The 24380-nt window shown below is 40.4% G+C and overlaps 3 protein-coding genes across 6 annotated transcripts; 1 reads left to right on the top strand and 2 right to left on the bottom strand.

Annotated features, from left to right (window-relative positions):
- The first annotated feature begins 359 nt into the window (after positions 1–359).
- rusc1 (RUN and SH3 domain containing 1) lies at positions 360–13610 on the top strand. 3 transcript variants are annotated; one of them, XM_026939830.3, is made up of 12 exons: positions 360–548; positions 1539–4770; positions 7428–8417; positions 9086–9205; positions 9339–9415; positions 9607–9624; positions 9832–10006; positions 10340–10445; positions 10568–10614; positions 10759–11464; positions 12377–12541; positions 13073–13610. In XM_026939830.3, exons 2-12 carry the CDS (start codon positions 1671–1673, stop codon positions 13236–13238), a joined length of 5670 nt encoding a protein of 1889 aa, XP_026795631.3. In that variant the 5' UTR covers positions 360–548; positions 1539–1670; the 3' UTR covers positions 13239–13610. The 3 variants fall into 3 exon arrangements, with proteins under 3 accessions (XP_026795631.3, XP_026795632.3, XP_026795634.3); XM_026939831.3 differs by lacking the exon at positions 9607–9624 and having other exon boundaries at positions 362–548; XM_026939833.3 differs by lacking the exon at positions 7428–8417 and having other exon boundaries at positions 372–548.
- Positions 13611–17196: 3586 nt separating this feature from the next.
- LOC113542534 (nuclear factor 7, brain) lies at positions 17197–20443 on the bottom strand. Its single transcript, XM_026940131.3, has 6 exons — positions 19832–20443; positions 19458–19553; positions 19042–19275; positions 18829–18920; positions 18643–18758; positions 17197–18093 (listed from the first exon to the last, which is right to left on the bottom strand). Exons 1-6 carry the CDS (start codon positions 20288–20290, stop codon positions 17588–17590), a joined length of 1503 nt encoding a protein of 500 aa, XP_026795932.2. The 5' UTR covers positions 20291–20443; the 3' UTR covers positions 17197–17587.
- Positions 20444–21099: 656 nt separating this feature from the next.
- On the bottom strand, positions 21100–24364 carry LOC113542505 (zinc-binding protein A33). Of its 2 annotated transcripts, none has more exons than XM_053233095.1 (5): positions 24043–24364; positions 23742–23975; positions 23587–23642; positions 23389–23501; positions 21100–23277 (listed from the first exon to the last, which is right to left on the bottom strand). In XM_053233095.1, the coding sequence occupies exons 1-5, from the start codon at positions 24043–24045 to the stop codon at positions 22769–22771; spliced, it is 915 nt and encodes a 304-aa protein (XP_053089070.1). In that variant the 5' UTR covers positions 24046–24364; the 3' UTR covers positions 21100–22768. The 2 variants fall into 2 exon arrangements, with proteins under 2 accessions (XP_053089070.1, XP_053089073.1); XM_053233098.1 differs by having other exon boundaries at positions 23742–24138; positions 24225–24323.
- Positions 24365–24380: the final 16 nt, after the last annotated feature.

Genomic DNA, 24380 nt, shown 5'->3' with positions numbered 1-24380 from the left:
ATACAAGTAAAGAGCTTCAGTTCACATCAAACATTAGAATGAGGAAAAAATGTGATCTCTGAGACTTTGGTTGTTGATGCCAGATGGGCTGGTTTGAGTATTGCTGCTGATCTCCTCAGATTTTCACACACAACAATATAGGGTTAGGGTTATATATAAATTGGATTTATAAATGGATTTATATATATATATATATATATATATATAGATAGATAGATAGATAGATAGACAGATAGATATAGATAGATTTAAACATTCATTCATTGCTCTTCAGGAACTGGTTGATCTTTGTCAGGGTTGCAGTGGAAACAGTAAGGGTAAACAACGGACCTGGCAACATTACATCTAAAGCCAGCAGTAAGAGTGGGCCTGCAGACACACATGATGGAGAGGCTGAGGGGTGTGGTTAGATGGACGGCGGTGGGGAGGGCTGGATGACGGCGGAATAGGCAGGAAGGTCGGAAGAACGGAGAATTTTGCTGGCATTTACCCTCCAGTGTATATCTTGTGGAGTACTATTTTGAGACACTGTCTCTTGCAGACTAAAGGTAAGATATTTAGGCATTTAGATGAATTGTTGTTTCCTGGCTACCCATAGGTTGCAGGGTTCTTTTGTTTTGTGATCCTCTCAGATTTATTCTTCTGATTGTTTGGTTTTTTTTTAGTGTGTTTAACTAAAAACGCTAGATCTATAGGATGCCTTTAGTAGTCCAGGTTAAGCTGCAGATTTGGCAGCCGACATGAACATGGCATCTGTATCAGCATCTTTAAAGCGGAGGATGTAACAGGACGCAGGAGCTACACCCCCCACCCCTGCCTTCATTATTTTTATATCTTGTTAGATGATTTCGAGATTAAACTGATTTTGTACACTCATTTGTCATACAGATTCGTCTTAGCCTTTTATTTCTCACCTCTGCATCTGGCTCAGTGCCTGGGGCCTGATAACGAGCTTTACAGGATCCAAGGACACTGGGTGGATGCGAGCAGCACGCAGCCTCCTGTCTGTGTGCACCAGTGTGAAAAGCTGATGGTGTTCATCTTTGTGCTCTTATATCCCGTATCCCGTGTGTTGTGATGTATTACGTGGATAATGGCTATGTTTTGTAAATACAACAATGCTCTACTCTTTAGGCCTACCTTTTTCTTAATGGCTCAATAATGTTGCTTCCCTTATCATCTTTAATCACTACTGATTTAGATTGAAAAAGCTAAGAAGTATACATTTTCTGCCTTTACTTTCTTGATTTTGTCAAATATATATTGTCTTGTCAACTAATTTTTGGCATGATTCCGCTGAGGAAACTGTCCTTTAGTCAGTGTGTACGTGTGATTGGGAGTATAAGATAAAATGGTCATATCAGATACTGGAAATTGTACATACTGAATTGTATTAATATCAACTGAGCAAAATATGTATGTTTCGTAATAATTTTGCAGCATTTCAGAATACAGTAAGCAACTTTAGAAGTTCTTGACACTGCAACAAGCAAGATCATACATTGAGTTACCTAACAATGTCTTCCTTGATATTTCAGGAAGTACACTGAGGCAAGATGTGATCAATATGTGGATCAAACTTGACTGGGAACTCAGAAAACCTAACCAAATATCTGTTTCATAAGATTGCAAAATTTGTACATCATCTTTGTACTAAATACACACCCACAATGCACTCCTCGCGGCCCTCCATTCCCCCACGAACACGTCGGTTTGACAGTGTCAGACGTTCAGAAGCTAAACCACCCAACCACCCAGCCAGGAAAGAGGACAAAAATGTAAGCAGCATTTCTTCATCCCCTCGTCGTACCACGCGAGCACGTCCTGAGCCTTCCAGGTTAAAGGGCATAGGTCTGAGTACTCGATCCTCTGTGACTCAGAACAAAACGGTCCGACAGCAGAAGACCTCTACCCCCTCAGTACCCAGCAACTCTAAGGGTGTATCTAAGGGTGGACATGTGGCATCAAACTTGGTCCCTGATATTGTGGATCCAAACTGTAATGAACCAAGCCTGCCTTGCCTGTGTTGTGATGGCCACTCAACTCAGGACAGCAACAGCTTATTTAATCACAACCATAACAATAATAACACTGTGACCATCAGGCAGCAGCTCAAGCTTGTCCCACCACCTCAGGAGAACAAGGAGTCTGAGAAACCAGACATTGGAAAAGCCAAATGTAAGCCAGAGGAGGAGCAGCCTGTGGCTAGTCCTGTAGCGAAACACATAGAGGACAAAATGGAAGAGGCAAATGGAAATGTGGATGAAATAGATGGAGCTGTTCACAAGGATGATGACATTGTGGTTAATGTGAGTGGAAAAGTAGATGAGAATGGAAATGGTAATAATCAGGATGTTAATGTACGTAATGATGACGATAATGATGATGATGATGATGACGATGATGAAGAAGAAGATGACAACACACTTGTACCTTCTTGCTGCGATTGCACAGCATCAATGTTGGACTTCTCTCTCACATCTTCTACCTCATCTTCATCCACCTCCATCAGCAGCTGCTCAGATCTGGATTCTGATTGCCCTGATACATTTTCAGTGTCTCTGCAAGAAGAAGAAGCCACTGAACATTATTCTGCTCCTCATCCCCCAGCATCCCACTCCACTGTTTTTCCGTACTGCTCCCTTCCACTGGACCTGAGTACTTCAGTGAGATCTCCATCTCCATGTTCCCCTGATGAGGGATATCCTTCAGCTCCCCCGTCCCCTTCTTCAGAATTTATGGAGGGCAAGGAACCTAAGAAAGAAAAGGGCATTAAAGTAGATCTTTTGAACTTTTTGGACTCCATTGATGAATTAGGCAAAGTGGATCACTTTTATCAAATTGCTCAGCTAGCACAATGGGAGCTCAAGGATGACTTGGATCTAAGATATAGGCTGGTGCACCAAGAAAGGCTTGAAAAAGTCAACAAGCAGGTGAGACTTATGCATCTGGAAAAACTACAGGAAGCTGGATTAGACATTTCTGATGAAGATATTTCTGGTGTACTTGATGAAATGGGCAATATTGACATTTCTTTGAAGCTTTATAAAAGTGACAGATCGGGTGATTCCCAGGAATACAGTGATGCTGGGGTAGATATGACAGCCCTGTCTGACCTGGATGAACCTCCAATTCCAGATTCCCTTGCACCATCACCTGTGAATCCTCCACCCCGTCCACCCAAACCTCCAGCAAGACATGTCAGTGCCCAACCAGAAATGCACACATACATGAACATCAGTGGGAATACACCTTCAGTTTCCTCTACCTCCTCCCCAGCTAAAACCTTCAGTCTTTCATTTTCCCAAACTTCATCTCTGATTTCATCTTCAGTGTCAAAACCTCCTGTGTTGCCTCCACCACCATCACAGCCTGTTCCTTATTTCACCCTGTATACTGATTCACCCACACTCTCCTCACCCACTCCACCCATTCCACCTCCCAGAAGGCGGCATAAAGCCCGTCTAGAAGCTCAGAGGCTTGCTGAGCTTGAGAGACAGAAGACACCTCAGTCTCTTCCAGCTCCAACCTCCAGACCTCCACCTCTTCCACCTCCACCAGCTTTGCCCTCTCCCCCTGCCATTCCACCACCACCACTACTCCCACCTCCTCCATCATTCCATGCCCTGGATGTAGAGATAAGGAAGCTGCTGGCACTGGCAGGGATCACCCAGGCTGAGTTACTAAAGCTTAGCCCTGAGTTGGGGGTCTGTGTTGATGGGGTCTTGGAAGAAGAACAGATATCTGATGCTTTGAACATCAAACGTGTTTGTGTTAGTGAGACAAGCCAAGAGAAGGGACAGGATGTGAACAAGGGGAAAACATTTACCTGGAGGGAGCTGAGGGAGGGCAATAAGCTTGGGAAAGAGGAAACATTCATAGATGAAAAGAAAGAAGAATGCAAGGACACTTTGAAGACAACGTCCTTCACAGAGATGGCCAAGCGGCACAGGCAGAATGAAGGTAGTAGTAACTCTAGCTGCAACTGTGGTTTGAGGGATAATGCCAGCTTGACGACTGACTCATATTACAGCACATCCAGTAGCAACAAACAGTTCACTAATTCTAGCTTTGACAATTTTGATTATGCCTCAGTGATTCCTGATTCCCCTCCTCCCCCTCCCCCTCCACGACCTTTACCCCCACGGCCAAAAATATTGCCTAAACCACCTGAACTTCCTCCTGTAAAGCCATGTGCGCTACCTGCCAATTCATCTCGTCCAGATAGATTTGATTGGTTGATAGCCTTTACTCCAGACACAGAGACGCCACCCCTAGAAATGACAAAAACATCTACTAATGCCACATCGCAAAAATCCAGCTCTGTTCCAAAAGTCACTACATTTAAAGAGCTGCGCAACAGAGCTAAACAGGCTTCCCCACCAACTCAAATCCAACCAGAACCTGAACCAACTATCATCACCCCAGATCCGGATTTCCTGTATAACCTTAAGTGGAGGAGAGAGAAGGCTGATGGGGATGGCACCCAGTGGGAGTACACTTCCCAAGCTCAGGCCACCTTTCTCCAGCCACCACCCACACCTGCCTCATTGGCTCTATTTAGGGAAATACGCCACTTGAATGTTCAGGCAGATGCCACTCTGGAGCCTGGCCCCGTGCAACAAATTAGTGGCTCAGCCAAAAAAAATCAGTATAACTTTATTGATGACAGAAACAGAGAACATTACAAGACAAAGGATGAAGAGATGGGGGAGACAGAGGTGAGGGGAATGGCAGACGGAGGACAACCATGGGAATCAAGAACAAGACGTGAGTTACAGAACTTAAATTCCTTTCTATTCTTTTCACAGTTTAACTTGGTTTTTTATGTGCTACAAAGAGTAAACAAGAAACCAAGACCATGGCAGTTTCCCAGTGGAATATTATTGTGTGATTAAATTCAAATCTTAGACTTATACACTAGTTGTCACTAACCCTCTAGCTATTGATCTACTTTCCTACAGCCACTTTCCTACAGCCACACTTGACTCAAATCATCACTGTTCTTACTTAATGATCAGTGGCATACAGGAACATGATCTCATAGCAGGGAAATAGAAGATGATGAGTCAGGATAAGAGTAAGCCACTGAGTTACAACCAGATGGACAGGTCAGTGATATATATCTATAAGGGGTAGCTGATAAAATCTCTGCAGAAATCTCCACTGTGCTCTGTTGCTTCCTGTGATGTCATTTCAGGTTATTAAATTATTTATTCGCTCTGCAGGTCAAAAGCTAATGCCATCTCTCTCTCTCTCTCTCTCTCTCTCTCTCTCTTTACTTTTAGTTTAGCTTCTGCATCTATATATGTATTTTAACTCTTAAATAGTTACTGTCCTTTAAAAGATTTAACCCCAATTTATGTAATGCATTTTTTACACATTGTTATGAATTGTATAGTGAAATAACGAAAATATAAATGACATACCAAATCTTTAGAGGCCACCACAGTTTGAAATTTTCAAGATGGCTGATGCACTGAGCATTTCTACACAGCAGACACATTATGAACAAAAAGTGGACAGTCTGGATATTACAAGGCTGTTCTGCCATGGTTCCATTTGTCATTGTTATTTATTGAAAAGCATTAGTGTTTGAGGTGTAACTACCCTGAAAAAAAAGATGTTTGATATAATGTATGATCTATGAATATTGTACATTGTGTGTGATTTGAAACAGAGACCACATTCAATCCATGAATGCCTCAGTAGGAACAAATGTGTTGAACTAGGGTTTTTTACTGGGGTAAAATAATAAAATCCAGGACTGGAGACTAACACCACTGATCTAACTACTCTAGAACTATTTTCAAAAATGAGCATATGGCTGTAAATACATAAAGTAGGTTTGTGCAGTTATATTAGAGGTAATGTTGTAGGCAGATGTTTGGTTATGTACCTTTAAGAGGTAGGAGGGCAGGTCTCAGACTTCGCCACCAATGACAGAGCAGAAAATGCAACAGTAGCAAAACAGGAAATGAAATGTGAAGCTGGCAGCGGTTAAGGTAACAGTGTATTTCTCTGAATTATTGGCAGTATAAATGACTAAATTCAGGGTAGGCTGCTGCTCTGTCTGTGAGAGACACAGTTACTACACAGTACATATCCTCTATGTAATTCATCACAGTATGCTAACATTTCTTTGGTGATCAGCAGCAAGTTAAAAGGATTCTGAATGATAAGGATTAATTTAACTGTTTTCTAGCTCATCATAGGTACACTATGAAATCATAGTGTACACTATGAAATACACTATGAAATCAAATGTACATTTATGACAGGAAATGATCAGGAACTAGGCTTTGTGTCACAGGCTGACTGAAAATTACAATGGTTGTTACAACGAGTAGACTCCATCTTTAACAGCATAGACAGGTCACTTGGATGGATTTTATTTAAATAGTGAAACATGCTTATTTAGGATCAGTTATAAGTCTCACCACTCTAACTGTAAGTAAGTGTTTCTGAAGCTGGTGAAATCTGATCCTAGACCTGGTCCTTAAAGACATTTTCCCTTTCAGAGCTTAATGTCAAACCCACATGCTGGAAGACTTAAGCAGAGCAATGGTGTTAACGCTTACAGACAAAATATTCACTTATAAACTTGATAAATTGCCGTTTTAATGCAGCAGTAGGTGTAACAGAAAGTGATAAGACACTGGGTGTTGTCACCTATACCATTCCAGACACTTATTTCCACAGGGATGTTTCCTTAGCTGAAAATATAACTTGGTGTTCTTAGAAAGCACAGTTTGATAATTTGGTTCCAACAATGAATAATAGTGGATGGCTTTGAGTCTCTCTTTTCAGAGGTACGTCAGATTAATTAGTAATACCCATTAAAAGAGATTCAGTGTCTTTGATATGGGTTTAGCGCATGAATCTCAGTTTCATTCCATCTTTGTTTCAGTAATGAGCTATGTGGCTGAGGTTCACTGATCTAGAGATGATCAGGAATTTCAGACTAGATTTTGCTGTTGTAATGTTTTAAAGATCTTTTAGAATGCACATATGTACTGTTGTTTTAAACTTTCATATCTAGCTATTTTTGTGTTTTCCTCATGGTCAGTGGTATGTGATCTGAATTGCAGTGCCCTAATGTTTGTGTCATGTTATGAATATGAACTTCTCACATACAGCGTGAGCATGCTGTAATTGTGTAAATCCTTTCCAGGCTGCTTTCATATTTGACATTAGCATTTATTGTTCCTTCTGAATGACACTATTAACATTCTCTCCATTCTCTCTCTTTCTCCCTGTTTCTTTGCTCTGTGCTTATTGAATCATTTCTTCTTTTTCTACTTCACCCTTGTTTGTCAACATCTTTGCTTCCAATATTCCTGAACCATTCCTACACTGCTTTGCTTGTCCTGCTGTTTTATAATGTTTCTTTTCACATGCTTTTTGCTGAACGCTTTCCAACAAAGTGTCCTCGCCGCCCCTGTCTTTAGCCTTGTCTAGCGCTTTGCCCTCACCCTATTATCTGCACTCCAGCCCCCCATCCCAAGCCCCCCTGTTTTACCGTTCAGACTTTTATAGGAATCAGTCAAAAGCTCAGTCTCTTCAGGAACATCCCAGAGACCCTCTGTGCCATATGAATCCCACTTCTGACTCTGTTACAGAATACACTGACTCTCTCTTCTGCACTGACCCAAAAAAACATGCAGAGTTTTTCTGTAATCATGAAAATGATTCTAGTGGCATTGGTTGTAGTAATTCAGACAGCTTTATGGATTCTTTGTATCAATACTCTGATACCAAGAAAAACAAGAGCTGTTACTATAGAAGGGAGTCAGTTAGCACCTTTGGGTCATTGTATGATAACCATTTAGATTCAAACAGTAATGTAGATTCACTCTACTGTGGTGACAAATACAGGATGAAAACCATGTCTGACAAACCATCTACAAGCACATATGCTGAAGGCAATACAACCCCATACAAAAATATTGACGTGATACGGTATGTTAATGCAGAGAAGCTCAACAAACTGAGTGATGGTACCAAAGACACCAAGGAAGATGTGAATTCCATGTTCAGCTTTGAGGAGACCAGTGTCCCAGGTTCAGTTGGCAATACATTTAGTGACCATAAAATTTTGGAGGACAAATCCCAGAGCTCGCCTTTCCCTACCCTGTACCTTTATCACCCCAAAAATTGCCCTCTGCATAAAGGGGCTCCCCCACGCTTATCCCCTGTAGGAGCAATTTCACCACCTCATAGGGCTGGGCCTCCATCTCCAGGGGCCAGCATGTCCCGTCTCTGTTCGCCCCTATTCCCTCGCAGTCACACGCTACCTGCTCTTGCTGCCCCGCTCTATTACCCCTACCTGTACACTCCCCGAGCTCCGGCTCCTCTCAGGGAGCCACTGGCCCCCAAATACCAATCTAAGCAGAATGCATCACCGCTCTCGCTGAGTAAGAGATCAATACATCTTTCTCATTCCTCTCTTCTTTATCACCGATTTTTATTTTACATTTTATCTGTCCTCTCAGCACTTTGCTGTGTCTGTGTTTTTGTATCATTGGATATATCTGTGTTTCGGGCTGAAACTGTCGTGTCAGTGTCTTTGTGTGAGGTTTTAATTGCATGGATAAAGTGCATGGGCATTCTTAATGTCTGCTTTAGTATTTTAGTATTACTGCTTTATTGTAAAAACTGTCATAATTATGAAACTTGTCTGTGGTTATTATTATGAGTGTTACTCTATGTTGGATATATTCTTTTTGTTTTTTAAGTTGAACATACCTATCATTTATTTCTTGTTATAGCTAAATTAAGGTTTCTTGTTGGTGTTTTTAAGTATGCATGTGTACTGCTGATGGTAACACTCTTAATTTTGAATGCATGCATTTAAGTCTGTGTGTTCAGGTAAAAAAAACTTTCTCTTACATCTCAAATCCACGAGAACACTAATTTCTATAAAACTAAATTCTGTATAAACTTTAAACTACCATATTTGTGTATATACCTCCAAAAACCTCTGTATAATGTAATTTTAGTATTGAATGTAGTGTAGTAAAGAGTGGATTTAAGTGTAGTATTTCAGTAGACAAGTTTATTATTTTGTGTCTACGTGTTATAGCTGTGCGCAGCCTGTCCTTTGCTGGTTCTGCTGCAAAAGCAGGGGCCTGGATGGGTGACAATGAGAAGCCCCCACTGATAGGTGGTGGACTGTCCCCTCTTTGCCTGCAGGAAAAACGAGGTATATAGATATATACCTGTATAGAGGACCAAACATTCACATACAAGTTACTTTATCTACTATAAATATATATATATATAAATATTAATGCCCGTGGATGAAATCAAGGATATTGGATGTGTTTGTCTCCCAGCTCTCATCAGTGCAGTCAATGTGGCAGTGGAGGCCATTCTGGCTCAGTTCAGCTCCTCTAGGACTCTTGTGCAGAAGGTTGGTTGTACCCTGTAACTGTAACACGTATACTATGGGTAAAATTACAGAATACATACTGTTTCTACTAAATTATGTTTTTTATACCTTCCTTATATTCTTTTTTTTTTTTTTTTTTTTTTTTTTTTTTTTTTGTCTTTCTCTCCATGTGGCTTGCACATGCTCAATATCAATTATTTTTCTTTGTCCAGATTCACTCAGTAGATAAGGTATTTAAATGTTCATCTTAGCTTATGGGTATCTTCACTAACTCCATGCACCCTGCCTTTGTTTCTCATCCCTGCTTCTTTTCCCCCCATTTTCTCTTCTCCCCATTTACATCCAAACTGCCTCCTTCCCTATGTTTTTCTTTCTCTTCTTTGATCCTCTGCTACTGCCTCGCCTGCTTTTTGTTTCCTCCGTTTCTTTCTAACCAGGCTCTCTCTGGAGACAGCAGTGTAAACCCTGCTCTGGGTCGGCTGGTGTTGCAGTGCCTTTGCCCGGCCCTGCACACCCTTCTCTGTGACGGACTCAAGCCCCATCAGAGTGATCTCATCACAGGCAGGAGGCCAAATTCACCCTGGGGATTGGTTCAGGCCTCCACCAAACCAGGTATGAATTAGATTTTATTTCTGCTCTGGTCCATTTCTCTGTTTCTCTGTGCACACATCTCTGTTTTCCTGGCATTCAGAATCCCTGCAGTGTTGAATCACCTATCTGTCATCCCCCTTCTTTTTCGTTCTGCATCATCCAATATCCCCTCCCCTCTCTCCTCGTATTTCTTCTCCTGCATAATATCTTGTTGTGTTTTGCTACACTTAAGCGGCATTATGCAGGAGTAATGAAGTAATCTGAGTTTATTTAATTACAGTTGTGTGAGGCAGCTGTTAAATGGTTTAACAACTTCTAGAGTTAACTGTCTTGTTTTCCCCGGTGGTCCTCCAGGCCCAAACACCCAGGCTTTGTACAGCTTACAAGCTAAAGTAGCTGCACTTCCACAGCTCAAGCAAAGCCGACACAGGTTTAATGCCTTCCTGCTCGGCCTTCTCAAGTAAGCGCCAGACTGCTTACAGTTATTTTTAGCTATTTTCTCTACTTTTCTATTTTTGTTGTCAAGCATACAGGGTATATGTATCTTCTTTCATCATCTCTATTCTCGGCTCCCTCTTGCAGTATCAAGCGCCTTGATTACTGGCTTTCCCACTTGCAGACCTGCCATGGTGAGTGTGATGGGTAACCAACTACTAGCAGGAGACAGCTGCTTCTGTCTCCTGCTTCTGCCTGTTCTCTTGTCCGTATTGTGTCCGTATTCTGGCATTCATCCTCAAAGCATCACATCCTGCTTCTTTCTCTTGCACTTTCAGATGTACTTGAAACATATTACTGGCCAACATCCTTCATGCACCTTTCAAGCACTTTTTGCCAGCCTCTCTTCGAAGAGCTTCTCCTCATGCTGCAGCCTCTCTCCCTCCTGACCTTCAATCTCGACCTGCTGTTCCAGCACCACCACTTCGACCCGTTGTCCCCTGCGCTCAGCCCTCCCAGCCGTAGCCCACAGTCATCCAGTCCAGACCAGTCTCAGAGCAACGGGCAACATCTGAAGAATGTTTCCAAGCAAAGCTTCACTGATCCCAAAGCAGCAAGCCACAATTCAAGTCCCACAAGCACATTCAATCCAGGCCCCACCTACTGCAGGCCAATGTCAGGGATTGGTAAAGGAGAGACAAGTCCACAGCTGCAATGGCTGCAGGAGAAGGAGATAATAGCCCCCCCTAGTATCTGGAGTGGGAATAGCTTCAGCCAGCAGGCAGGTCAAGCTCTTCAGCAAAGCTGGGGGGCTGTGATACGTTGGGGTGAGCGTTTAGGGCAGAACTGGAGTGGTTGGACCTCCACTAGTTTGTCAGAGGAGGCCAAAGCTCACACCATACCAGATCTGGATACACACTCCAATTCTGATTGTCCAAAGAGCCCAGGCCAGGAGCTTCTGACTGCTGAGAGTGGAACAGTTACTTGGGGTTTAGGCAGACTGTTTGGAGCATCCAAAAGCCCCAACAACCCACCAACAAAACGGTGAGCTAGAGCTATGTGCATTTTTTTTAAATATCAAAATAGTATGTCATTGATTTCAGTATAAAACAACGATGCATATGTGCAGTCTGATTGGAAACATTGGAATAGTAATCTAGATAATGATGATAATGATGATAATGTTGAGTCCATATATTCCATATTTAAAAAAAAAAAAACAATAATATGGTATCACTGGTATGTATGACAAATCAATGTGTAATGGTATTCATCTAGTGACTGATAAATGTCTGTAACTTAGTATGAGATAAACACAGTTTCTTCCTTACTTACATATTTATAGTTACATTTAATGTTGTGGAATATCTGCAAAACAAGTTAGTTCATCTTATCATTATAGCTGCTATAATGCAAGTGATAACAGGAACTAACTATTAATGGATTAAAAGTATTTTTCTCTTTTGAAGTTAATAATACAAAAAAATGCAGCTTGTTACTGAGGGGGAAAAATAGCTTTACCTCTGACTCTTACAGGGCTGACAATGACTCCTTCCTTGAATGTTAAATAAATGTCTTACAGAAAGCTTCACCATATCCACAATTATGTTTTTAATATGTTTAGTAGCGCATTCGCCCTGTGTACGTTATACACATGAGAACATAGGCTATTAGGAGGAGAAAATTAATATATACCCCTACATCCGGCACTACTGTTATAGAAAATTAATAACTGACCAGACCAAATCAAGAATTCAACAGGGCGGTGGTATAAAAATATACAAGTAATGTGAACTTCAGTAATAATTATGTTTGCGTGAGTTTTGTTTATGAGCTTCTGAAAGTATCCTATGTGGGAGTTAAGCACAATGTCTGTCCTTGTATAGAAGGATACACGTAGCTATATAAAATAAATATCTATTTTTTCTCATCTATCTTTGTTCCTCTGTCTTTCAGGCGTCCTTCTCACTGGCTGAATCCTGGTATAACAGTTCTGTCCCGCATATCAAGCACAAGCCAGGCCATTTTGCCTGAGAAGATTGAGCCTGGAAGAAAAGGAGAGAGGGAGAACAGCAAAAATGATGACAGTAAAGAAACTGGTAACCAGCCAAAACCTCTGAGGTAAAGTGTTTACATGATGTTTTATCATTTCTAATAAGGTTAACCAGCTGCGTTTTTTCAAGTGTGTTAGAGTGGCATCATCGTGAAGATATTTCCACTCATCCAAGTGGATTTTTTTTAGTGCAGAACTTGCCTTGTGGGACATCAGCTCACTGGGATACATAAATTCACATTTACCATGAAAAGTAAAGAATGTTGTCCATAACTTTACATTAACACCTAAGCCCTTTTGATAATTCTAGGAGAATTGTACTAGATATTGCCAGTATTCCAGGGATTTAAACAATGGTTTGCGTTCAGACATAACTCCGTCCTGATTAGTTTCTGTTAAAAGCCCACATCTGTAAAGAGGCTCAAGATACAAGATCATAACACAACTCCAGTCACCTATACTTGCTTCTTTTAAACATTTCAAAATGACTTGAATAACTACAACATTCCATAGACACTTAGATTTTGATGTTAGAGGATTTGATGTGAACTGCAAAATTCATATTGTTTCTGATGGGAACCTTATGACTGGGTCTGCAGGGCGGTCAGAACTCTGTGCGATCACATGGGTACAGGAGCAGAGCTGAGCTTCAGTAAGGGGGAGGAGCTCATACTTCTTGGAGGTGTGGACCAAGACTGGATTCGCTGTCGCCAGGGTGACAAGGAGGGCCTTGTTCCTATTGGTTATGCATCACTCATCATGTGACTCCTACTTGGATGATCATGTGAGTTGAGGTGGAAGAGAATACGTACTATGGATTATTATATTAAAAAGAGAAGGGTGTATACTTTGATATTTACTTCATATCTTAACTATTTATTAGGGGCTGTGCAGAAGTGCTCAGCTCTTTTGCCTGGTGTGTGATGTTTCGTGTTTTTCTCTAGCATTCATCTAAACATATATGACATTGTATAAATGATACATTTACATAAATATATATACAAATTATAGAAAATCAGATTAATCGAATTCAAATCATAAATTTGATCATGATAGATAGGCAGATAGACATGAACATTAAAAAAAAAACAGAAAAGTCATTGAGTAGTCCATGTCCATAATGAATAGAATTTATTATCTTGAGTTATGAAATATCCCGTCCATAATATACAGCTTATTCCAAATAACAAGCTTGCTAATGGATTGTAAAAGAAAGCATATATATCTATTTGTGTGGTTACCCAAAATTACAGCTGCTTTTGGGTTTCGGGTGTATATCAGTAAAGGAGCTCCTTGCACGCTATCTGATTATTTGTTTTCGTATTTCTATTAATCATATAGATTACAGCTGTTCAGGCAAATCAATATTGACTCAATGACCAGGAAAAAGTGGTTACTGTATGGATTTTCAGACACGGATTAAGTCTAGACTAAGACAGATTTCTAGTCAGTAATCCCAGTCTGTGCCTGGAAACCAGTTTGTCAGATGTATTTATTCAGATTTTTACAATGATGTGTCACCCTGTCACTATTTAAAAGCCTGACAATGTAAAAGTTCTACTACGATTGATGTTGTTGCTCTCACTAGTGGCAGTAGAGTACCTTATTGTGGTAGTGCACTGATCATTTTTAGTTGTTATTTATTTCCTACAGTGTGCTGACTAGTGTGATTAGAAGATTTTATCACTGACTATGCATATACCGTACTGTACTATTCACAAGACTCATCACTGGAGTAACCATATATGGTTGATGGCATTACTCATTTTTTTAAATTGGTAATCCGTGTGTGAATGCCTTGAATGGAGTTGCATGAACATATATTGAAGTAAATAACGTATTTATCAGTCTCAGAAGCAAGATGGCTTCATTGTATGTTGACGTCAGTACATTTACTCCCAGAAACCAATCATACAGTGGCTCGTATGTACTAAAGAGTGCTGCATTTGGAACTAAACTGCTTACATATAAGTAGAGATAAAGGTTGAAGGCGACCATTTAAGATGAGCTGAGCACAGCAAGCCTGTTGGGGAGGGGAGTGTAGGGCACCCAGTGAAAATCAGTTGCTTCCACACTGGCTGATGCATTGAACGCTGCTGACTGATGGCATTCCCTCGCCATCTGTGCCTGCACTGACATGCCAGTTTGCATGGATCGCAGCTTCAACTCTTTAACCCACACCAACAAATGCTCTCTATCACTGTGCCAGTTTACAGCAGCAAAGCCGTGGGCTACGCACATCACCCATCTCATAGAAAACAAAGAGTATTTACAGTACCGCCAGACACCTGTATGAATGTATAACGTAAACGTGCTCCACCTTTGCCAAGCCTCCATTATATAAGCATTTCAGCAGACCAGCTCTTGTCTATTGTTTTGGCAAGCAAAGTAAGCTTGACCTATTTCAGAAAAAGTAACTTTGCATTTCTGCACTATGTTACGTTTAAGGACTTAGGGTTAAATATGTGGTATTATAGGTTAAGCTATACAGAATAACAGCTTAGATGTGAGTATCTTTGATGTTGTGTTGTTACAGCTATGACAAATTCAAGGATAAATTTTGTTTAGTGAAATCCATGGTTTTCGTTTTTGTTTTTTTTATCATTCTTACCTCAAAGGCAAAATTTCAGTGATGTATGGAACTTTTCAGGATTTTTTTTTTTATTATTTTTACATTATTTTTATTAGTATATTTAACATTGTGAGATAAAGCCTTGGTTTAGTGGAAAAACAGATGTACTGGATAGTATTGTGGTATTGTTTTTGTTCTTGATGATTTGGCTGCTGTATCCTTTTTTGTCTATCTCTCTATCTATCTGCTGTGGTGTGTAAGTGCGTATGTCTGCGTGTGTATGCATTAGTGTGGCAGTGGGATGCGTAGCTGTGTGTGATATAGCCCGCTGCTGGTAGCACACTTCAAATACATAGTAGCCTAAGTACCCTGTTCGAATAACGCCATTCAGTAGTCAACCAATTGCTTGCATGTGGGTGTTTGTAAATATACCCAAATAAACTATTAAAATCAATAAATGTGCCTCAAGTTGTGATTTGTTTTTAAGGGAGTTCTTTAGAGTGTTGTTTTATGGGAGCAGGTATGAGTCATTCTTCGTGACAAAGTGACCATGGTTAGAAAGGAGCGGTGAATCACGCTTTTTATATTCCGTAAGTGTAAATGGGGAAAAAACACTTCAAGGTAAACCAGGTGCAATTCATGCAGTAAATATGAGGAAGCAACTGTGCTCAGATAGCCAGACAAGGCCAAAACATAAATCTCAAATGGATTAGTGATAAAAGAGAGGGCACTGATGGAAGAAAATAAGGATACCAACCTCCACACTGCAGTACAAATGAAGATGCCCTGCAAAAAACTACATCTTAGCAACTGGAAATACATATCTTGAATTATACTCAAATTAGGTAGTATTTCCTGTTATAAGATACACCAGACATTAACATTATTTAGCCTATTTCTAGCCATTTTTACTAATTTCAAGCTTGAAGTAGTCTTGTTCTATTGACAGATAATTTTGCCGACAGAATAAGAAAATGTAAAGCTTGAAATTAGTAAACATATCTAGAAATAGGTTTAATAATTTTATATTTGGTATATTGTAAATTTTGTATATAATAGGAAATACTAGATTGATTTGACTATATTCATGATGTCTTCTCTTGCTAAGATGATATTTGTGTACATACAGTATATGCTACATATGAGTATTGTTTTCTAGCATAGATATGAATAACTGTACTCTATACATGTCACTCTGTGAATCCAATTTTCTTCACCACTAAATCAACCCAAGGTTTTTGAGTTAAATTTAGCTCATGACCATGTTTGCCTGGAATTCTCTTTTCATTTCTGCTCTTTTCAGTTCTAACCATGAGAGGGCAGTGTGTTTCCAGATTTTCTTAGTCTGGCATTCTTCATTGCTGGAGCCATACTGAGCATTATGAGTTAAGGTCACTTTAAAGCCCCACATGTTCTTGGCTTTTTTCCCACCTCTGAAAGCTTTTACTCAGGAGTGGCTGTGGCTTATGCAGTGGAAATATTCAATCATGGATCATGACCTTAAAAACATGTGGAACTAAATTTGGGACAGTGCCGTATGTAATTCAATATTTAATGCATCTTTCACATTTTCACAAGTGAGTCCAATGTGTATCACTTTGATAACGCCATTTGTTGTGGCTTGCAAGTATACGAACACAAAACACCACAAGTTATGTTTTGATGGGAAGACAGAGCAGCCCATGACAAGCCTTTATGCCAATGTTCTTCAAAGTCTTCAGGGTTCCCTGGATAGTCAGTAATTTTTCTCTCTCTCTCTCTCTCAGCTGCCAAGATGCTAGAATCAAGAAATCATAAACACTAAATACCTGCTGCAGGTGTCTTGGGAGCTGATAGAGCAAAAGTATGGGCTGTCTATAGATCGCTATAGGCAGGAGCCATAACAGAATATCTTGCAAGAGAGTGAAAGAGACACTTCGTTCACACCTGGGAGCAATTTACAGAAGTCTACCCATGAACATGTTTTAAGGAGTTGGAAGGAAACTTGAGACCCTGAAGGAAACCCACGCAGACGGGGCGAGAACATGCAACACTCTACACAGACAGTAACCTGAGCTCAGGACTGAACTCCAGACCTTGGAGCTCAGTGACTGCCTTAGATTTACTCTAAAACTCTAAGAATGTGTCAGACTTTAGGAAATACACAATGCGCACAATCCACAATTTTATTTTTTAATAATTGCAAACAATAGAATGAGAATGAGGGCAAACCATAGAAAGTGTAAAAAAAAAAAACAACACAGTTGATTTTGATTTAATTACATATTGTATCAAGCTTACAGGATGAGGTTTATCATACACAAAGTGTACACTAATCTTAGCAAGCCATTTTTATGCCCCACCTAAAAATGCTTCACTTTATCGAGGTCCAGCCATCTTTGAGCATTGTATGGTTTCCTGTATCTTGCATAATGTAGTGGTGGAAAGTGTGAAGTGTGAATATGAATGGTAGCCATCATAATCGGTCTCAGAAAAAAATGCTCTAAACAGCCACCATAAACACCTTTACTAGAAGCTTATGCTTTTTTTCTACTAAGGTAGATCAGTTCCAGCACACTGTCAATGGGTCAGCGTTCTTGCCCTGTAGGTAGGCCCCAGGCGACAGACTCAGAGAATAAGGAGTGAAAGACAAATAAGTAGACGTATGGAGGAGAGTCATATCATCAGCATTATAGAAGCAAACCTGATGCCTGTCACAGTCCAAGTACAGCCCTATTCTATGTGGTTTCACTTCCAGCTCCTTATCAGTCTCTGTGCTATTCTCTTTAACAGAGTAGCCTTGGTTATGTTTCAACTGAAGCCTGATGTTTTTATTTAAGTTGCTTATACGTCCGCCATCGACACCCACACTCCAGTCAATCTTTTCCCCCACGTCCACCTCCCAGTAATGCTGCCCAGACTGAAAGGACTTGTGGGTTCTGGCTAGTGGTCTATAGTCTTTCTGGCGATAGAAAATTCCCTTCTTGTCTGTGCGAGTCACACTGCGGCCGTCAGAGGAAACCCTCAAATATGGGTCATGGCAGTCAGATATCACATTACGATCAGGAACTGTGGAAAAAAAAAAATACAGCCTGGGATCATGTCGTGTATACTCATGATTTACATTCTCTTCACAATGTTTTTAATTAATATGCACTACACACTGGAAAACTGCAGTAAATCAGCAACATCCACTTATACAATATATGGCCAAAAGTATGTGACTCTTCCCCAAACTGTTTAGGATGTTTTGTAGGATGTCTCTGTATGCTGTAGCTTTACAAGTTCCCTTCACTGGAACTAAGGGGCCCAAACATGTCTGGCAATGCCCCTGTGCACAAAGTGAGGTCTGTGAAGACATGGTTTGCTAAGGGGATGGAACACCTTTGGGATGAAATGCAATGCAGACTGCACCCCCAGCCTCATCACCCAACATCAGTGCCTTCCCAGATGAGTGGAAGTTATTATAACAGCAAAGGGGGATTAAATCTGGAATGGGATGTTCTAAAAGTACACATGGGTGTGATAGTCATGTGTCCACAAACCTTAGGCCATATAGTGTATCTACTCTAACATTAATGGTTATATCTAATAAAAGACATTTTAAATTATTGTTACCTGGTTTAATGGAACCAAGCATCTTCTTCCACACAAAGAACTGCAGATGAGTTTCATAGGGGCCAAGAAAGAGGGATTCAGAGGTCACACTGAGGCCCTTCACCCTTGACTTATACCTTGAGTGGATACTGTAATCAGAATTTATGTCCAAAACATCTTATGATGTATATCGCTTCCAATACTCACTCTGGTGACTGAGAAGCATTGTCATTCCTTTTAGACCAACTGTCAACTTCCCTCAACCCTTCAACAAAACCCAGGCCATGTTCGGTCCACCACTGCACAAGAGACAAATGGAAGATGTATGCACTGTACAACAACTATTATTAGATGTGATAAAAACAACACTAATGAAAACTAAAACTAATATTCATTTGTAGAAACAGAATCAGGTCTAACCTGCAGAAATCCATCAAGCCGATCAGTTTCAATAACTGACTTTAGTACTTCTTCATACTCTTTTCCAGTGTTTAGTTTCTCCTCTATGTCATTTTTGTTCTTCTGCATCTTCTCCACCACAACCCTCTCTTCTTTCTCAAGCAGTGCTTTTACCTCCTGCTCCTTCTCTCTCAGGAACTGGTGCATCTCCTGGAACTGAGCTGAGATTTGGGCTGAAAGCTGCTTGGACCGCTCCTATAGAGATTGAAAAAACAATTGTGATAATGTCACTATTTCATGCTGCTAAAGCAAGTTGCATCATTTTTGTTTACTACAGACTCCACAACCCAATAAAGAGTCATTAATGACTGCTAAATATCGAATACTGGCCAGATGGTGAATGTCAGCTAGACATTCCAAGCAGTTGCTAATCTCACCTCAGTTTTTGTGATTTCATTGGTCTGCCTCTTAATCAGCTCTTCCAACTCTTTGTTCTCTTTCGATAGGAAACCTAGGGGTTCTTTTAGCATCTCCTAAAGTGCAGAGGGAATTTAGATGAATAAAAAGTGTGATAAAACTGTAGAAACTAGAGTATTTCATCAGCTATAATGCAGAATACATATGATATCTACCAATACACTCTTATAGAAAAGGGGTCCTTAGAGGTTCTTTAATGTAGCCTTCCAAAAATTAGCCTGCATATATTTCTTGTCTTGTTCCTATTTGTTTTTTTTAGTGAATTCCTACATACACTCTTGTAGTAGCTTCAGTTGTTTACATATTTTGTCACTCACAATTGTCTTCCACTGACCTTTTTGGGTTCTGCTGCCTCATCCACTGGTTTGAACTTGTGCCCTTGGTGTTTATCACCATCTCTACAAATTAGACAAACCAGTTTTTGATCCGTCTCACAGAAAAGTTTGAGCCTCTCATCGTGGTCGGGGCACACTAACTTCTCTGGCTCCATGAGCAATCCTGCTCTCGGCCCGTTGGCTCCTGCGACGGTTACGTTCCTGTCCCTCATGGCTTGTTGTTCTGTGAGGTGCTCTCTCACAGCATCCACCATGTTCCTGAGGACCCGGTTGGATCGTAGGTCCCACATAGTATATGGTCTACGGCATTCGGGACATAGCCGTAAGCGACTGCTGGTCTGCGAGTGGTTACTGATACACTGCCTGCAGAATGTGTGGTCACACAGCAGACTCACCGGGTCTGTAAATTCCCCCAAACACACAGAACACTGAATCTGCTTGAAAAGCCGAGAATCCATGGCAGCTTCTGTTTATGGTTTGTCTATCCCTGTCTAACTCTTCAGTGAAGTATTGATTAAAACAACAGCTTTTGTGTCCTCTCAAAGCTACGAGCTGTTTTCAAACAGACTCGATGGTCCTAATAACAGCTGCTGACTATCAGATGTCTGACAACATATGTCCACCACACTGGACTTCAGCAGAGACTGGAGGGTTTTTCTGGGCATGTGTTCGTCACCCCTCCACCCCCTACATGTTTTCCTCAGGATTCTATATTTGGGTGTAAGCACATGTTTCAGACATTGACCTGCATTCTCCCATTATAAACTCTGGGCAGTAATAAATCTGGAATGGCACTCAAGTTACTGTACAATTGACTTCTACAAAGAGTGCAACAGTAATGCTTCCTTTGCCATTACAACAGCAGAAAAAGGAACAGCACACAAATTCCTATTCCTATTAATTCCTATTGATTAGACACACATGTCCAATACAATATATTTTCAACGCAACCTTGCTATTTCCTTCTTGCTTTTTATTCACCAGGAAAACCGATTAAGCAAGTTGCAAAAATCAGCTTTGAATTCTGTCTGTGATAAAGAAATCCAACAGGTGACTGGATTGTCACATGAACATAAAATGCTAGTACTGACGAGCTACTGTTCTGTCTAAAGCTCTGTTGTCCTCTCGGTCTATAATTAGCAAGTGCATCTTCTACTTTCAACTGAATCTGCTTTGGATAGAACTCCTGTAATGATTTGCTTTATTTACTTTAAGGACAATAATTTATACTACAATGTTTTTTTTATTAATGAAAAACAATTAACAATATAAATACATTTTACAAAATAATGTACCTAATAAAATACTTTAAAGACAAAGAAAAAAAAATACAATTATACAGTAGCAAGCAATAAACAGAATTTACATTAAGATTTGCACATATGCAATGTATAAAAAAAACTATAAGATGTGCTGGAAAATAATCAATGACAGGATGCTGTGATATGAAGATATGAAGCAATTTTCCAAAGATTACAACTTTTTATTAATTATTAAAAAATAATGACATGCCCTACCTTTTCTTTATTTAAAGTTGCATTTAATGTTATAGAGAATGTATTTCCATGAAGAAGCAAAATTGTCTACCAAATGAATAAAGCTTGAAATTAGTACAAGCATCTACAAACAGGCTGCATAATCATATATCTGATTTATGAAAATCTTATAAAAGGAAATAATAGATACATTTGCAAATACTCAAGGTACAGTATTTTCACTTGCAATGTACACCGATCAGCCATAACATTAGACCACCTGCCTAATATTGTGTTGGTCCCCCTTTTGCTGCCAAAACAGCCCTGATCCGTCGAGGCATGGACTCCACTAGATCCCTGAATGTTTAGGTAGGTGTTATGTGTCAAAATAGCATCCACATGAATGCCAGGACCCAAAGTTTCCCAGTAGAACATTGCCCAGAGCATCACACTGCCTCCACCAGCTTGCGTTCTTCCCATAGTGCATGCTGGTGCCATCTCTTCCCCAGGTAAATGATGCACACGCACCCAGTGTGATGTAAAAGAAAATGTGATTTATGGGACCAGGCCACCTTCTTCCATTGCTCCGTGGTCCAGTTCTGATGCTCACCTGTCCATTGTAGACACTTTCACCAGTGGACAGGGGTCAGCATTGGCACTCTGACAGGTCTGTGGCTACACAGCCCCATACGCAGCAAGCTGCCATGCACTGTGTGTTCTGACACCTTTCTATCATAGTCATCATTAACTTTTCAGCAATTTGTGCCACAGTAGCTCTTCTGTGGGATCAGACCAGACGGACTAGCCTTCACTCCCCACGCGCATCAGTGAGCCTTGAGCGCCCATGACCCTGTCGCTAGTTCACCGGTCGTCCTTCCTTGGACCACTTTTGGTAGGTACTAACCACTGCATACTGGGACACCCCACAAAGCCTACCGTTTTAAAGATGATCTGACCCAGTCATCTAGCCATCACAATTTGGCCATTGTCAAAGTCTCTCTAATCCTTACGCTTGCCCATTTTTCCTATTTCCAACACATCAACTTCGAGAACCGACTGGTCACTTGCTGCCTAATATATCTCAACACTTGACAGGTGCTATCTTAACGAGATAATCATATTATTCACTTCACCTGTCAGTGGTCATAATGTTATGGCTGATAGGTGTACTTAACTGTATCAGTCATTTTTATCAGTTAGTATATCAGTCACTATAGAAATGATCATGTAATAGAATGTCTTAGCAAATTAATGTAAACTTGCTGGGAGGAATTCTGCTGTTTCTATAACAGACTGCTGTTATAGAAAATTAACCACACCCCCTAACCAATCAGATCTGAGCATTCAGCAACAGTGTGCTATAAAGTAGGTTTAATAAACAATACCTTTATTTCAACCATGGAATTTAATTATTTAACGATACAGCGTCTTGCTCTTTTACAGTTAGACGTCATGTTGGTCTTAATACCAACAAACGGTAAGTGGATCGCTGTTCTTTCCATCTAAGTAAAGCCCAGGGGAGAGACAGAGAGAGTGGGGTGGTGGTTGTGACAAGACTCTAGTATCAATGAGAACCATTCTGTCAGCATTATAGAACGAGACCTGATTTCTCTCACAGTCCAGGTACACGCCTATCTTCCTTGGCCCTGATGTAAGAGCTATTGTGCTTTTGTCCATATCGTGGGTCTGTTGGATGTGGTAGCCAGAGTCTGAGTTGAAGCAAAGTACTGTGTCATTGACAATTTTTCCTGATTCACAGCTACAAACTCCAACACCCCAGTCCACTTTCTTCCCCACATCCAACTCCCAGAAGTGATTTCCTGTGTTAAATGAGGACACTGTCTTTACCCAAAGTGAATTGGGTTTGTTTTTTTGGATTTTTGTAACCTTCTTGGGCTGAACACAGAGTCCACTGGGAGAAATGCTTATGCTTTGATCACCCCTGTCCTCCACAGTGTGGTGATGAGGCACTTGTTGGGAACAAATAGAAGAGGTTATGATAAGTAACTTGTAAGCACAAATATTTTGCATTGCAGAAGGTATGACACACACATAGGCAGTCAGCTCAACTATCCTCTCACCTAGCTGGATGAATCTCAACATCTCTTTCCACACAAAGAACTGCAGGTAAGTCTCATAGGGACCAAGAGACAGGGTGTCAGGTACAACACTAAGATCCTGCAGGGTCAGGTGCCTAAAAATCATTACATGTTATGTAATTTCATTGGAGAGCTATTGCCAAAATTGTGCAGTGCATTTTCTTTCTATAAGATACTCACGTTGAATTGCATGAGAATAATTCCCTAATTACAAAGCGTCCATTTTCATTCCACCACTGTAGACACACAAGCATACCATGATGAATCATATTTATTCTCTTTAACTCATAGCTTCTACTTAAAAGTTTTATTAAGTAGAAAAATAAATTTCTAACCTGTAGGAACTGGCTAGGTCGATTCATCTCCAAAGCTGACCTCATCATTCCTTGTTTTTCTCCCCCATCTGACAACATTTCTTCCATTGTAAACATGTTTGCTCCCATTATGCTCAGGATTTCATTTTCCTCCTCCTCTAGCTGTTTCTTCACCTCCCTCTCTTTGTCATTCAGGAACTGGTGCAGCTTCATAAACTGGGCAGAGATCCGGTCTGACAGTGCTTTGGATTTTTCCTAGAGAAAAAAAACAGCCTTTTAGACTCACTCAGCACAATGTCTCACTCTGAAATATGTCACCTACCATTGTTTTGAGAATCTCTTCAGCCTGCTCATTGATCAAATCGACCAGTACATTTTCTACGTTGAGCGACGTTTCCAGAGCCTCAGATGTCTTTTTCTAAGGAATTTATCAGACAACACTGTAGCAAATTCAATTCAAAACCAGTTAATCACTTAAAAAAAAAATAACCTCATTGAATTTACCTTCTTGGCATGGAATGCATCATTCAAAGTTTTAAAATTATGTCCCCGGTGTGTCTCTTCCTCTTTGCAGATAACACAAACTGGTTTTTGATCTGTCACACAGAAAAGCTTGAATTGTTCATTGTGGTAAATACAGTGATCTGTGAAGTCTCGGTT

Source organism: Pangasianodon hypophthalmus, chromosome 1, assembly GCF_027358585.1.
Source record: "Pangasianodon hypophthalmus isolate fPanHyp1 chromosome 1, fPanHyp1.pri, whole genome shotgun sequence".
NCBI lineage: Eukaryota > Metazoa > Chordata > Actinopteri > Siluriformes > Pangasiidae > Pangasianodon > Pangasianodon hypophthalmus.
Note: the sequence above shows the minus strand (reverse complement) of the source record. Positions and strands in the feature narration are given on the sequence as shown.

What these genes read in the sequence shown, in the direction of transcription:
- rusc1 (XM_026939830.3), top strand. Translation starts at nt 1,671, where the DNA reads ATGCACTCCTCGCGGCCCTCCATTCCCCCACGAACACGTCGGTTTGAC. An exon ending in ATGGGAATCAAGAACAAGAC is followed by an intron (nt 4,771 to 7,427) that starts GTGAGTTACAGA and finishes TTTCCAACAAAG; the next exon opens with TGTCCTCGCCGCCCCTGTCT. An exon ending in TCAGGCCTCCACCAAACCAG is followed by an intron (nt 10,007 to 10,339) that starts GTATGAATTAGA and finishes GTGGTCCTCCAG; the next exon opens with GCCCAAACACCCAGGCTTTG.
- LOC113542534 (XM_026940131.3), bottom strand. Translation starts at nt 20,290, where the DNA reads ATGGATTCTCGGCTTTTCAAGCAGATTCAGTGTTCTGTGTGTTTGGGG. An exon ending in GGCTTGATGGATTTCTGCAG is followed by an intron (nt 18,921 to 19,041) that starts GTTAGACCTGAT and finishes TCTCTTGTGCAG; the next exon opens with TGGTGGACCGAACATGGCCT. An exon ending in AATGCTTCTCAGTCACCAGA is followed by an intron (nt 18,759 to 18,828) that starts GTGAGTATTGGA and finishes TATCCACTCAAG; the next exon opens with GTATAAGTCAAGGGTGAAGG.
- LOC113542505 (XM_053233095.1), bottom strand. An exon ending in GACCTAGCCAGTTCCTACAG is followed by an intron (nt 23,643 to 23,741) that starts GTTAGAAATTTA and finishes GTGTGTCTACAG; the next exon opens with TGGTGGAATGAAAATGGACG. An exon ending in GTTGAGATTCATCCAGCTAG is followed by an intron (nt 23,278 to 23,388) that starts GTGAGAGGATAG and finishes GTTCCCAACAAG; the next exon opens with TGCCTCATCACCACACTGTG.